This window comes from Solanum verrucosum, unplaced genomic scaffold (assembly GCF_900185275.1).
Source record: "Solanum verrucosum unplaced genomic scaffold, falcon-dt-bn FXZP01000163.1, whole genome shotgun sequence".
Lineage (NCBI taxonomy): Eukaryota > Viridiplantae > Streptophyta > Magnoliopsida > Solanales > Solanaceae > Solanum > Solanum verrucosum.
This window is the reverse complement of record NW_026020379.1, coordinates 1,603,209-1,616,058: the sequence shown is the minus strand read 5'-3', so window position 1 is coordinate 1,616,058 and position 12,850 is coordinate 1,603,209. Positions and strand designations below refer to the sequence as shown.

General features: G+C 35.1%; 3 protein-coding genes across 3 annotated transcripts; 1 reads left to right on the top strand and 2 right to left on the bottom strand.

Moving 5' to 3' along the window:
* Nucleotides 1–1,296: 1,296 nt before the first annotated feature.
* LOC125839064 (desmethyl-deoxy-podophyllotoxin synthase-like) lies at nucleotides 1,297–2,966 on the top strand. The gene is made up of 2 exons (XM_049518040.1): nucleotides 1,297–2,202; nucleotides 2,343–2,966. The coding sequence occupies exons 1-2, from the start codon at nucleotides 1,297–1,299 to the stop codon at nucleotides 2,964–2,966; spliced, it is 1,530 nt and encodes a 509-aa protein (XP_049373997.1).
* A 297-nt stretch (nucleotides 2,967–3,263) lies between these two features.
* Nucleotides 3,264–7,771, bottom strand: LOC125839056 (uncharacterized). The gene is made up of 2 exons (XM_049518036.1): nucleotides 7,607–7,771; nucleotides 3,264–3,581 (listed from the first exon to the last, which is right to left on the bottom strand). The coding sequence occupies exons 1-2, from the start codon at nucleotides 7,718–7,720 to the stop codon at nucleotides 3,447–3,449; spliced, it is 249 nt and encodes an 82-aa protein (XP_049373993.1). The 5' UTR covers nucleotides 7,721–7,771; the 3' UTR covers nucleotides 3,264–3,446.
* Nucleotides 7,772–10,175: 2,404 nt separating this feature from the next.
* On the bottom strand, nucleotides 10,176–12,567 carry LOC125838958 (LIM domain-containing protein PLIM2b-like). Its single transcript, XM_049517957.1, has 5 exons — nucleotides 12,257–12,567; nucleotides 11,649–11,748; nucleotides 11,522–11,550; nucleotides 11,307–11,396; nucleotides 10,176–10,598 (listed from the first exon to the last, which is right to left on the bottom strand). The coding sequence occupies exons 1-5, from the start codon at nucleotides 12,389–12,391 to the stop codon at nucleotides 10,314–10,316; spliced, it is 639 nt and encodes a 212-aa protein (XP_049373914.1). The 5' UTR covers nucleotides 12,392–12,567; the 3' UTR covers nucleotides 10,176–10,313.
* Between the last annotated feature and the right edge of the window lie 283 nt (nucleotides 12,568–12,850).

Genomic DNA, 12,850 nt, shown 5'->3' with positions numbered 1-12,850 from the left:
AGACATATTGAGAGACTGACTATGAAATAAAAGAGGAGAAGACAAATAAGGGAGGTCTCCACCATCTCTTGCCTAATACAAATCTCTCAACTATAAATGATACAAAATACAGTTGCCAAAATACAATTGATACAACTTCTTTTGCAATCTGAAACTTGTATTGGACTGGAGATACAAAGAGAAGGAGAGGGGAGAGTCGAGGAAGATAGAAATTTTCTATAAAATTCTAAATATAGCTATAAATTGTAATTCTTTTAAACTATAGTTGTGTATAGTAAATAGATATCACATGTTTGCCTTACTATGTAATTTCAAAAATGACTTTAGTTTGGTCATAACTATAAATCTATAGTTATAGCTTGCTTAGTTACGATTCATACTTACATATTATAAGGAGCAAAGAGGTGAACGATATTGGGAGAGGGAGGAGAGACACATGCGATATTTGGGAGAGAGATAGCATGAATACGTATTATATCGTTGTATGAGGTTATGCCACGAATACAATTGATTTGTATTACAAATATAATTGTATCAAGTGTATTAACGAATACAATTGTACAGGTTGTATCAACGAATAAAATTTGTAGCACTGTCAAGTGTATATGTTCCTTGTGTAGTATCAACAAATATAATTATCAAGTATATTTGTTCCTTATGTATTCACTATATATTAAAGTATTTGAGTGTATACTGGCAATAGATTTTGTGTCAATGTATTCAACTGTATCTTATCCTAGTTATACATTTGTATCATGTTTTGTATACTCTTTAATACAATATTATATTTCTCCCTCGTTCAGGCGTACAAAGAGTCCAAGTATGAAAAGGAAGAACATAGATCTCCACCATCTCTTGCTTGATACAAATCTCCCACTTATATTTGATATAATACAAATATAAAATACAGTTGATAGAAACTATAGTTGTATATGGTAAATACATGTCACATCTCCTACTATGTTGCAACACTCATCCAGACACAGTTAAAAGTACCCTATCCTGTCTATAAAAGCATGACTAAGATTATACATGATTGATATAAATAGAAATAATGTTACATGAAGATATATATAGTTTAAGATTTAAGGAGGTAAAGTCCAAAACTCTATGATTGATCAATTTGATACTCTCATCAAGATAAAGGAATAGAGTTCTGCAGTAACAATTCCAATGATGATTACAGTAACAACTTGCATTAGAGAACAAGAAATTGAGATATTATTTAATTCTTGAAACTTTTCTATAAAGATTAACATTGTAAAAGTTGTATTCACATAACTAAATCTCATTGAAATGGAGCTTCCATTCTCCCAATTCTCTATATTTCTTAGCTTTCTACTCTTTCTAGTCATAGCTATTAAGCTTATGAGAGAATCCAAGAGAGGAAAAGGGCCAAATTTACCCCCCGGTCCACGAAAACTTCCTCTTATCGGGAACTTGCATCAGTTAATGGGATCACTCCCTCATCATACTTTGAGAGACATGGCTAATGAATACGGACCGATTATGCACTTAAGATTTGGTGAAGTTCCTACTGTTATTGTATCCTCGGCTGAAGCAGCGAAAGAAGTTATGAAAACACATGATCTTGTTTTTGCAGATAGGCCGAAAATTCTTGTTGCAGATATAATTGGATACAATAGCACTCAGATTACATTCTCTCCTTATGGTGATCATTGGAGACAACTTAGAAAAATATGTGTTGCAGAGCTACTTAATGTCAAACGCGTACAGTCATTTGAGTCGTTAAGACAAGAGGAAGTGAAGGATCTCATCAAGACGATTTCCTTGAATCCTGCTGGTACTACCATAAATCTAAGTCAAATGATATTTACTTTGACAAACAACATAATTGCCAGAGCAGCATTTGGTAGGAAACTCGAGAATCAAGATGAATTTATCGCTACCTTGAGGAAAATAGTTGATCTGGCAGGTGGATTTGACTTGCCAGACACATTCCCTTCACTCAAATTTCTCCATCCTCTAACTGGTGCAAAGGCTGCAATGGAGAAAATACATCACCAAATCGACAAGATTTTAGAAAGCGTTCTCCAAGAGCATAAAGCTGCAAGGAAACTAACAATCAATCGTGAGAACAACATGCACAAGGAAGATCTTGTAGATGTACTATTGAGAGTTCAAGAAAGTGGTGACCTTGAAGTTCCTATCACAACTGACACAATCAAAGCTGTCATTTTGGTATGTTTTTACAGAATCTCACTTTTACTTTAATGTTTTAGAAAGCTTTCGACTTGAGTTTAATTTCTATATACAGATAGTGTAAAAGAACTATTTACGCGATCAACTCATCTGAGATATAATTTTAATTGCATTCTCAGGAAACATTTATTGCGGGGACTGACACATCATCGACAGCCTTAGAGTGGGCAATGGCAGAACTGATGAAGAATCCACAGGTAATGGAGCAGGCGCAGGCCGAAGTGAGACAAGCATTCAAAGGAAAAAGGATGATCACAGAGTCTGAAGTGCAGCAACTGGACTACTTGAGATTGGTTATCAAAGAAACATTGAGATTGCACGCGCCCGTGCCTTTGTTAGTACCAAGAGTAGCTAGACAAAGATGTGAACTTGGCGGATACGAGATACAGGCCAATACAAGGTTAATGGTTAATGCATGGGCAATATGCAGAGATCCAAAATACTGGGAAAATGCTGAATGCTTTGAACCAGAAAGACATCGGAATTCGACACTCGATTTCAAAGGGAATAACTTTGAGTTCATACCATTTGGTGCTGGAAGGAGAGCATGTCCTGGAATTTTGTTTGGAATTTCAAATCTTGAACTTCCACTTGCTCAGCTTTTGCTGCATTTTGATTGGAAACTACCAAATGGAATTGAACCAAACAACCTTGACATGACAGAGGCTTTTGGTGAAACAGTAAGGAAGAAAAACAACTTGCATGTAATTGGAATTCCTTATGTGAATACGAGTGATTATTAGAACGTAAATAAACAATTTGAGTCATTTTCTAGGAAAAGAAGGAACCACTATAATAACTAGTACGTGCATTTTATTTATTTCGATCTTCTATTTGTAATATAAGTACTTTATGATCCTTCTTTGGACTCAGGGGCTTATCTCATTTGGGAAATTTTATTAATAAAGGGGTGATCACAACCTACTGTTTCTCCCTAATGTTCTTTGCCAAATACCTCTAGTTTCTCTACAGAAACTTCATGAAAGGCCTACTTCAACTAATATTTCCAATCTTGCTATGTGGTTAGCAAAACTATCAGATTAAACAAGCTCTGGTACCAGTTAACATTTACAACATTAATAACAAGCTTAAATGAGAGCTATTCTAAATATTCACATTCACCTTTAGAAGAAAAAGCATTCAGAAAATGAAGTAAAAAAGAGTTCCAGATGTTGGATTAAGCTGTAGTCCAACAAACTGCATGATTGGAAGAGGAAAACCAGTTAGCCACCAGACTTTTGATGTTTCTCCAAAGAGCTAGGGGGCAGTTTCTCGGCCTCGTGTTCTTGAACACCCTTCTTTGGTCCAAAGATAGACTCTTTGAGAGAATGCTCTGCTGACAGTATTGCATTTTTAATCTGATATTTTAAAAGCAGAAACAACGCCATCAGGAAGTGCTTATTGTAAAGCTAACTAATATGCATTGAATGAAGAAAATTCTTGAAAGGTTACTTGATACTAACACTCTGACAGAAAAAAGAGAGCACTTCACTCTTACTACAGGAAATGACAATTTCTAATACATGAGGCTAGTATTATAAATTTCCAGATTCATGTGTCCCAAGGAATGAGCGACAGGAGCTGATGAAGATCGATCAAACTGAGAGCTCATTGACGCCATTACCATGAAGAAGAGCTGTTTTATAGTGTTCCTCCACCAAATACTTGAACACCAATTTAAGCATGCTGGCCATTCTTGGTCCTATGCTTTCGATGTCCCAGGCGCCATCACTTTAACAGAGTGCCATCAAGCACGCCACGTGGAAAAAAATTTGCCACGTGGCCAGTCCACATCAGCATCCACCATGGAAAATCATCCAATTTAATACCCATCAGCCCCCCCTGTTTAAAACCTGCCCCGCGTGAATCCCCAATTTTCTTGGATTTCACTCTGTGCGTTGAGTGTATTGAGGTTGTGTGTGGTTTTAGGTGAGAAAATTGTGTATGTGAGGAGTGTTCATGGAAGTTGCTAGGATGTGTAAATTTGGTGGAACTTGTATTCTTAAGTGTATGGAGAAAATTGGAACGAAGGGTGAGTGTATTTTGGTGTTGGAAAAATAAATGGAAAGGCTGATCTTGTTGTTGATCACTGGAAAAGGAAAATGGGTGGAGGTCTATGAGTTTGTTGTTGTTGCCCGGGTTGTTCTTGTTATGTTCTTGTGGAATTGTAAAATGGACTATGGTTCTTGTTGGTGTTTTACCCGTGAAATTCTCTCCCCAAAAATCAAGAGTGCCCCCTGTATTTTTTGTATTGTGTGCCTTTGGTGTTGTTGTATTCCCTCTGTTAGGACTGGTAGAACAGGGGGTCTGGTCTTAGTTTTACCTTTGACAAAAGGTTGGTGCGGGTGTTAAACTGGGCGAGCTGATGGGTATTAAATTGGGTGATTTTCCATGGTGGATGTTGATGTGGACTGGCCACGTGGCATTTTTTCCACGTGGCGTGCTTGGTGGCACTCCGTTAAACTGAGGGGTATTTGTGAGCCAAAAAAAACAATCGGAGGGGTAGTTTTCAGCCAATAAACAAACAGAGGGTATTTTTGCTCCATTTCGGATAGTTCAGGGGTAGTCTTGGCCCTTCTCCATTTTTCTAAAAAAGTACTAGAAATTTCCCAAAGTAGCAGCAACTCAAAGTGATGCACAACATCCATTGCTTTTTCTTTTGCTTTTGAATGAGGTTCAAATGGTCTTTTTCGATGTCTTATTAGGATGTACAAAAGGCTTCCTCGAAACCTAACAAACCAATCAACCACATTACAACTAAGGGGATCTCCCTGATGTCTAACAATGACTTCACTAGGGTAGGGAACAAGATTCCACACTGTATTAATTACCCAAAACTGTAAAGCATGGGAGTTGGGACTATTGGAAAGGATACAGATAGTCCAACAGGGTATGTTAAACATAACCAACACTTTCGTATGGAATGAGCTATATAATTAAGAAGTCTGTTAAAAAACTCAAAGACTCTTCTATTCTACAATTTAAATAGCCAAGTAGTTCAAGCAAAAAACAAAATATGAAATTTTTTGTGGGTTCTATAAGAACCAATAAGGAAAATCTCAAACCTTGGAAATGAGTGTCGAGAACAACATAAAGTTGAGATATTATGCAGACTACATCATGTTTAGTCAACTATAATCCCCCAGGAGTTTTATAGCTCCAATGGTCAAACACAAAGTTTGGCAGCAAGTCTGCCACAAACATTACTTCTGCGCATGTGAAGAGAGGCTACGCTAGTTTCTTACAAATAAGACACAAAGGGAAAGAAATTAGTTGGCCTTAAGTATTTACTAATTCGTCCAAACATACAATTTCCACAGGGCATGTTAGTACACCAAGAGCTACTACCCAGCACGGACTAAAAATCACTTTATACGAAACAGACTTCCAACTGTAAAGCTCCACTTCTCCCAACAGGGTTTCATGCATCTTTGCATAACCCGAGTAGTGGATACAAGTGCGAAGGTGCATATGGTTGTTGGAGATTGATAGGGGACAACTCCATCGAAACAAAAATGAAGGTTCAGATAATATAGAATGAGAAAGGACGGAGTAATAAGGCTTTTCTTTTAAAAGATTTTGAGCAATTGCTGGTTCAGTTCTTTAAAAAGTATAATTCAATTTTCTGAACTAGAAAATCCATTAAAACACCTAGAATATCTTTGTTTGGTTAAAGTAAGTCGTAAGATGCATATAGTACTGTCTTTTCTCAAGTGCAATTGTCAAGCTTTTGATGCATTTCTCAGGCAACTTATAGTGACCTCGGGTAAAATAGCCCTTCCAGGTTACGTGGGCAAGTCCTCTTACATCCTAAGATCATATTTGTTTAAGAAGCCCCTTTTCCCTGACTTGTAGTACTAATTAGTTGGAATAAAGTTTTAGTCATGGTAGTACGTTTACCATTAGGTCTTTATGCTTTCTAGGAGTTCTTTAGCCGTGTTAGAGATTTACCTGCTAGTAAAAAATATAGATAACTTGCAGTACCTTTTATTTTCTATAATATAGGACTGATATAAGCTTAAATGGAACGACATGACCAGTGAGAATTCATATATCCACCCTGACTTGCTTAGGATTAAGGCGTAGTTGTTGTTGTGCTACTACAATATTCTAATTATCTATTTCCTACAGTATGTTCCAGGGTAAACCAACCTATTTGCTCACTCCACTACAATTTTCTGCTCTAACATGCTTTAAGAAGAAAAGGGAATATAGAGGGCAAGAGCAGGCTCACTCCACTACAATTTTCTACTCTAACATGCTTTAAGAGCCAAAGAAGAAAAGGGGATTTAGAGGGCAAGAGCAGGAAAAAAATTCTAAAGAACACCAAAACTGGCAAGGATCAAATGAGACCTGTAAGGCTAAATTCTTCACCAGCAGGAAACTAGGTGTACGCGGAGGCACCTTATTGGAAGACATGTGATTATTAACAGTTGATAATTCCAATTTCCACAGAATGTAATATTTTTTGGCATAATACATGAACAAACACTCAAACTTAGCCTCAAATAGCAAGTAAGCACTTCAACTTTGAAAGTGCACATTGAGACATCTCAACTTGGTCTTAAGTGACAGCTAAACACTCCAACTCGTCCCTACTATGTCTTGTTGACACCCGACGCTGAGGTAACACAAATTTTGGGGTGCCTGGATGATCATTTTATAAGTTGGACTGTTCAACTAACATAATGGAGACGAGTTGAGGTGTCTAGATGTGCAATTGTGCATACTCAAAGTTGGAGTGCTTACTTGCGAGGCCAAGTTTAAGTATCTATTTATGTATTATGCCTTTTTTATGTATCGAGCCCAATTGATAGGTTCGGTGGTCATACTTGTACCTACTTTCTTACCAGTACCATTAACACTATTCTCATAGTTTCTTGTTCTTCAATTTTGGTTATCACCAGTGTTTTTTGTGCTTCGGTTATCGCATTATTTGGTTGTCAGTATTGTTCTCTACTACTCTCCGATTCACTTTATTTCATTATTATTACTGTTTTCATTTCTGTATTCTCTTTTTCAAACTGCTTTGAAATGTTTTATTTAAGTGGACGTTCTATCAAAAATATCCTCTGTATCTATGCTAGGTAGAGATTAGGTTTGTGTAGTACAGTGTACACCATACCTCCCCAGATCCCACTGTAAGATTACACTGGGTATGTAGTTTTTGTTGCAGTATCAAGCCAAATAAATCCATTATTTGTTAAAAGTCTTTAAGTCCTAAACCTTACACACCAGCGTACCTAATTTTTTATATTCAAAAACCAAATATTACATTTCACAATCAACTTCTCAGACAGAAAATGACGAACATAAAACTAAAAACGTTAAATTGAAGATTAGAACATCAACAAGGCATTGAAGGACGCAATTAGAGATTTACCGGATCGAGAACACTTGGTTCAGTACCATAATCTGCAGTTAGAAGGAAATAAGAAGCAGTAACAGTAGCCACCATGGTTGTCCTTCTCACCAGTTTATCAATTCTGGGATCCATTCTTCTTCGCAGATTCTGAGTGAAACTATTGAGGGTAGAAAGAAGAAGAAGAAGAAGAAGAAGAAGAAAGTAATGGAAGCGATGGGAAGTGTTTAGAAAGTATTTGGGTACGACAGAATGGTCCCTTAAGATTTTTGAAATGTCTGAGGCCCCAAATGAATTACTTTTTACATTTTGCACTTAAAGAAGTTACTAATGTGGAAAGATCCCATATACTTTCTGAAATATTTCTTAGGTTCCAAGTAGATCTCATTTTAATATTATGCACCAATACTTTCTACTTGTTATCAAGCTTATTTAGTCTACCTCTGACTATCCTGAATATATATTCATAATCAACCTCTCACACCTTCACATTGACATTCTTGCATTTGTTCATCACATGCTTGAATCATCTCAACCCTGCTTTCCGCATTTGGTCGTTAACCGAAGTCACTCCCACTTTGTCTGAAATATTCTCATTTTTAATCGTATCTCTTTTAGTATACCCATACATCCATTACAATATTCTCATCTTCACCACTTTCATTTTCTGAATGTGAGAGTTCTTGACTGACCAACATTTTGTTCCATACAACATAGTTTGTCTAACCATCAGTTTGTAGAACTTGACTATAAGTTTAAGGGCACTTTTTTATCACACAAGACTCTGGATACGATCCTCCATTTCATCCATCATGCACCTATATATGGTGAGTAACATCCTCATCAGTCTTTCTATTTCCCTTGATAATAGACCCAAATTAGAGATGTCAAAAATGAGCTCAACTATAGGCCGGTAACCCGCCCAACCCGTTCAGAATTTTCAGGGTTGGACTCAAGATAATTTGAATTAGGTTCAATCTCAATCCATTCAAGCCTTAACCCACTTTAAGAGAATCGAGAATCCTCATTTGAGCCCAATTTAATCTCTAATTTCAATTTGTTTTAAGACTCTTTATTTGCATTGAAGTAATGTATGTTCCTATATTGAAGGTATGAATTAGTATCTATTTTATATCTTTTAGAATTTATCTATTAATTTGTAACTTTTTATTTTAAATTTTATTGAGTTGAAATTCAAATTGCATTTATAAAACTTAAATAACAATATATTAAAATTATTGAGATTAAGCAGGTCAAATTGGGCGGGTCAAGACCCAACCCATTTTTAAGCCCATTTGAGCCCAACCTATTTGAGCACAAAGCAAACTTGGGCGGATCAGAACCCAACCCAAATTCTATTTCAACTCAATCAGCTCATTTGACTCCCCTAACCCAGATACTTGAAACGACCCCTCTTTCGGATGACATGTGTATCAAACCTTACTTCCATGTTAGTCTCAAACATCATATCACTGAACTTGCACTTCAAGTATAGTATTAACTTCGTCACGAATTTTGTCAATCAAAACTATGTCATCCGCAAATAACATACACCATGGAACCTCACCTTGAATTTTTCGCGTTAGTACATCCATGATCAAGACAAATAGAAGTGATAACTCTATCAACACGAAAAGTGGTTTGAGTCTCCTCCCACTATCTTTAATCGAGTCTTGACTCCATCGTACATGTATTTAATCGATCTAGTGTACGCCACATGTATACCTTTAGCCTCCAAACACTTCCATAAAACCCCTTTGGGGACTTTGTCATAAACCAATTCTAGGTCAATGAATACCATATGTAATTCTCTCTTCCTTTCCCTATATTGCTCCACTAATTTCCTTACGAGATGAATGACCTAGGTAGTAGAGCGTCCTAGCATACATCCAAATTTCTCCATCATCTATACCACTCTCTCTCATACCTTCATATTGTGGCTTAGCAACTTGATATCCGTATAGTTGTTGCAATTTTGACGGTCACCCTTGTTCTTGTACAATGGAATCATCGTACTCCATCTATTATTCTTCAAGCAACTTTGCTGTCTTAAAAACAATATTAAACAACTCACTCAACCACTCTATGTATGCCCCACCTAAGCTTTTCCAAAAATCCATTGGAATTACGTCTTTCCTAGTCTCTATGACTCTACCCCTTTGCAACCTACAAATAGCACCTTTAACCTCCTCAACTTTTATATACCTACGGTAACAATCATTGTGACATCTCTCTAAGTGTTCCAAATCCCCCGTACAATATTGTTGCCCCCTCTTCGTTCAAAAGTTTATGCATACTTTACTCTCCCAACTTGCACATAATTTTTTTTTACTTGCCTTTTCGTTACAACCATCCTTTTACACTCTTTATCTACCATTTTTTTTTGTAGTGTAATCGACTTTTTGTATTATCGATATATAAAAGTTAAACTCAAAGAAATTTGCGCTATAAATAGAGGATGCATACACATAAGTTGAAATTGCTATTATCTAACATGATCAAATTTATAGAGTGCATATCTTCTTAACATGTTTACAAGCTCAAAATTAAAAGAAAGGTAAAGTGAAGAATAAAAAATCCAGGAAAGTAATTTGATTACAATAAGAGGGTTTATCTATTGATCACAAAAAGAAAAGGAAAAGCTTTATTTACTGATCAGCAACATACAAACAAATTTGGATTATTTTTAATTATAATAAAAATTCATCAATAATCCAATATCTTAGGGTTATTCTTGTGACTCTTCCTCATGAGGTTCCTTTTCTGGTTGCTCATCTGTTTTTGTAGCCTCATCTTCAACTACTTCATTAGCTGCTGCTTGATCAGCATTCTTCTTATTATTTGCAGCTTCAAGAACATGTTGATACGTGCCTTTCTCCATGAAAAGTTGTGCAAAATGATGTTTGCAATAGAGGATTCCATCAAGTGATGCATATGTTGCATGTGTAAGTGGACACCCTCCATGAGCACATTTGAAACATGACTTGTGGAATGATTCTCCCTCCATTGTCACCTATAACATAAATTTCAACATCCATCTTATCAATCACTATATATCCCCCCCCCCTCCCCCCCTCTTATAATTACCATTGTTGTTTGGTACGACGAAAGTCATTTTCTATCAGGAGGACATTTTCTAGTGTTTAGTTACCAAAACATATTTTCGAAGGAAAATAGTTTTCATCAAAATGGTGAAAATGACCTCCCTTAGTGAGTACATTAAATGCAAGCTTTATAATATGGGCTTAAAAGGACTCAATAACTTTTGTCCTATTCTTATGTATGTAGCTTAAAAATCAACTAACTATATATACAAAAATAAAATTCAAAATTAATCCAATTACTAATACTTGAGGTTACTATCCTAAAAATTCACAACCCATAAAATTCAAATTCTAAATCTATCACTGTCTTTGCCCTTATTTGTAGAAAGAATCATTTTTCCAACAATTATTTAACTTTTAACTTTATACTATCTATTCAAACTAACACTTAGACATTTTTATTAATCTTAATTACACAAAAGTTTCATAAAAACATTCTTCAATTTTTATTATCATCAACTTTTAATGTATATTTTTGACGGATAATATTCTTCACTCACCAACAAAACGACAAAAAAAACGTCTTTACAGAGAATTATTTCCATCATACCAAACACATGGTAACTAGTGAAGGGGCTTATTTTTTTTTTAAAAAAATAAAAAATAATGAATCTAACCTTTTCAAGAGGATAGACAGTTTTGGTGCAGGCTGCACATTTGTCTTGGGTTCCAGAAAACATGGCAGAGAGTTTGCTTGGAGTTCTTGCCTACACAAAATTTTACAGACTATTAGGATGGTTTAAGGAAACATAAAATATAATTTTTCAAATTTTCAAATTTCATTTTATAATAAAACTTGATGAAAATGTACTTAATTAATAGCATAACGTACCAATGCATTTTCCTTGTCAGGCTTAGGTGCTGAAATGTTAATTAAAAGGACAAAAATAATTAGTAAAAATGAATTTAAAAAATTAATTGGTATGTATTATGTAAATTATATGAAAAGAATGTCTCACAAGTCTGAAAGTTCTTGCTAAAGTTTCCACATTCCTTAAAAAGTTGTTCAAAATGTGTCTTGCAATAGAGGACTCCATCCATGGAGGAGTAGTTGCTCATCTACATCACATTATATTAAATGTCATATTATTATTCCATGATCATAATAGAAAAAAGAAGTACAAAAAAATTTGTTGATCATCTCATGATCTATTGAACAACAATTTAAATTCTCTAGCGAAAGCCTGAATAATCGAGGAGGATTGAGGTAGATTGACCCCCAATATAAAACTACTCATATGTGACATGCTTAAATGGAATGACATAGATAGTAAAGATTCATATAATTAATTCCGGCAATTACTTGTCTGAAATTGAGGCATGGAATTTGTTGTTGTTGATTTGATGTGAAGAGGAACGATATCTTGCTAACTTTTAGTGGTGTTTTGAGATAAAAAGGACAAACTTCTTTTAGTCAATTTCTTGAAAAGTAGGTGTGGCATGTTGCAACAACAACAATAACCACGCCTCAATTTCAAGTAAACTACTGCCTATTATAATGAATTCTCACTGTCCATGTCGTGATAATTACTTATTTTAAAAGAAAAGATAAAAAAGATTCACCAACCACAAGAGTTCCTTTGCAATGTGTGCATTTGAAGCAAGATTTATGATAAGTTATTCCATCAGCAGACAACAAATCAACAAAGTAAACAGTCTTATCACAAGCTTTGCATTTATCCAATGTTCCTGTGAATGACATTTTTTAATATTTTTTTTATTGTCTTCTTTGCTTTTGTTTGAAATTCAATCTCAATAACTTTTTTAAAACAGAGTTAGAAATGGCAGAGGGAAAAAAAAAAATTCAACAAGAAATGCTCTTCTGCCCAATTTTTTTGGTTATTGAGATTAAACAAACAACAAAGAAAAGCTTGTGTAATAGAGAAATTCATTAACTTTTCCAATGGGAAATAATTAGTTGAATTCTGCTATATCAACCGATAATTTTCGGACACGTGATTGGGAGATCAAAATATTAGGAGGTACAATTTACCTCTCATTCTCTTGAATTTGAGTGAAATTAGGACCTTCTTTGAACCTTTCCCTTTGTTACAACATTGTAATTTAATCCATTCTAGGTAGTTAAGTTAGTTCAAACTTGGTATTTTCGTTAAAAAATATAATTTAAAAAGAGGACTATACGTCATTTTTCTAACTAGTT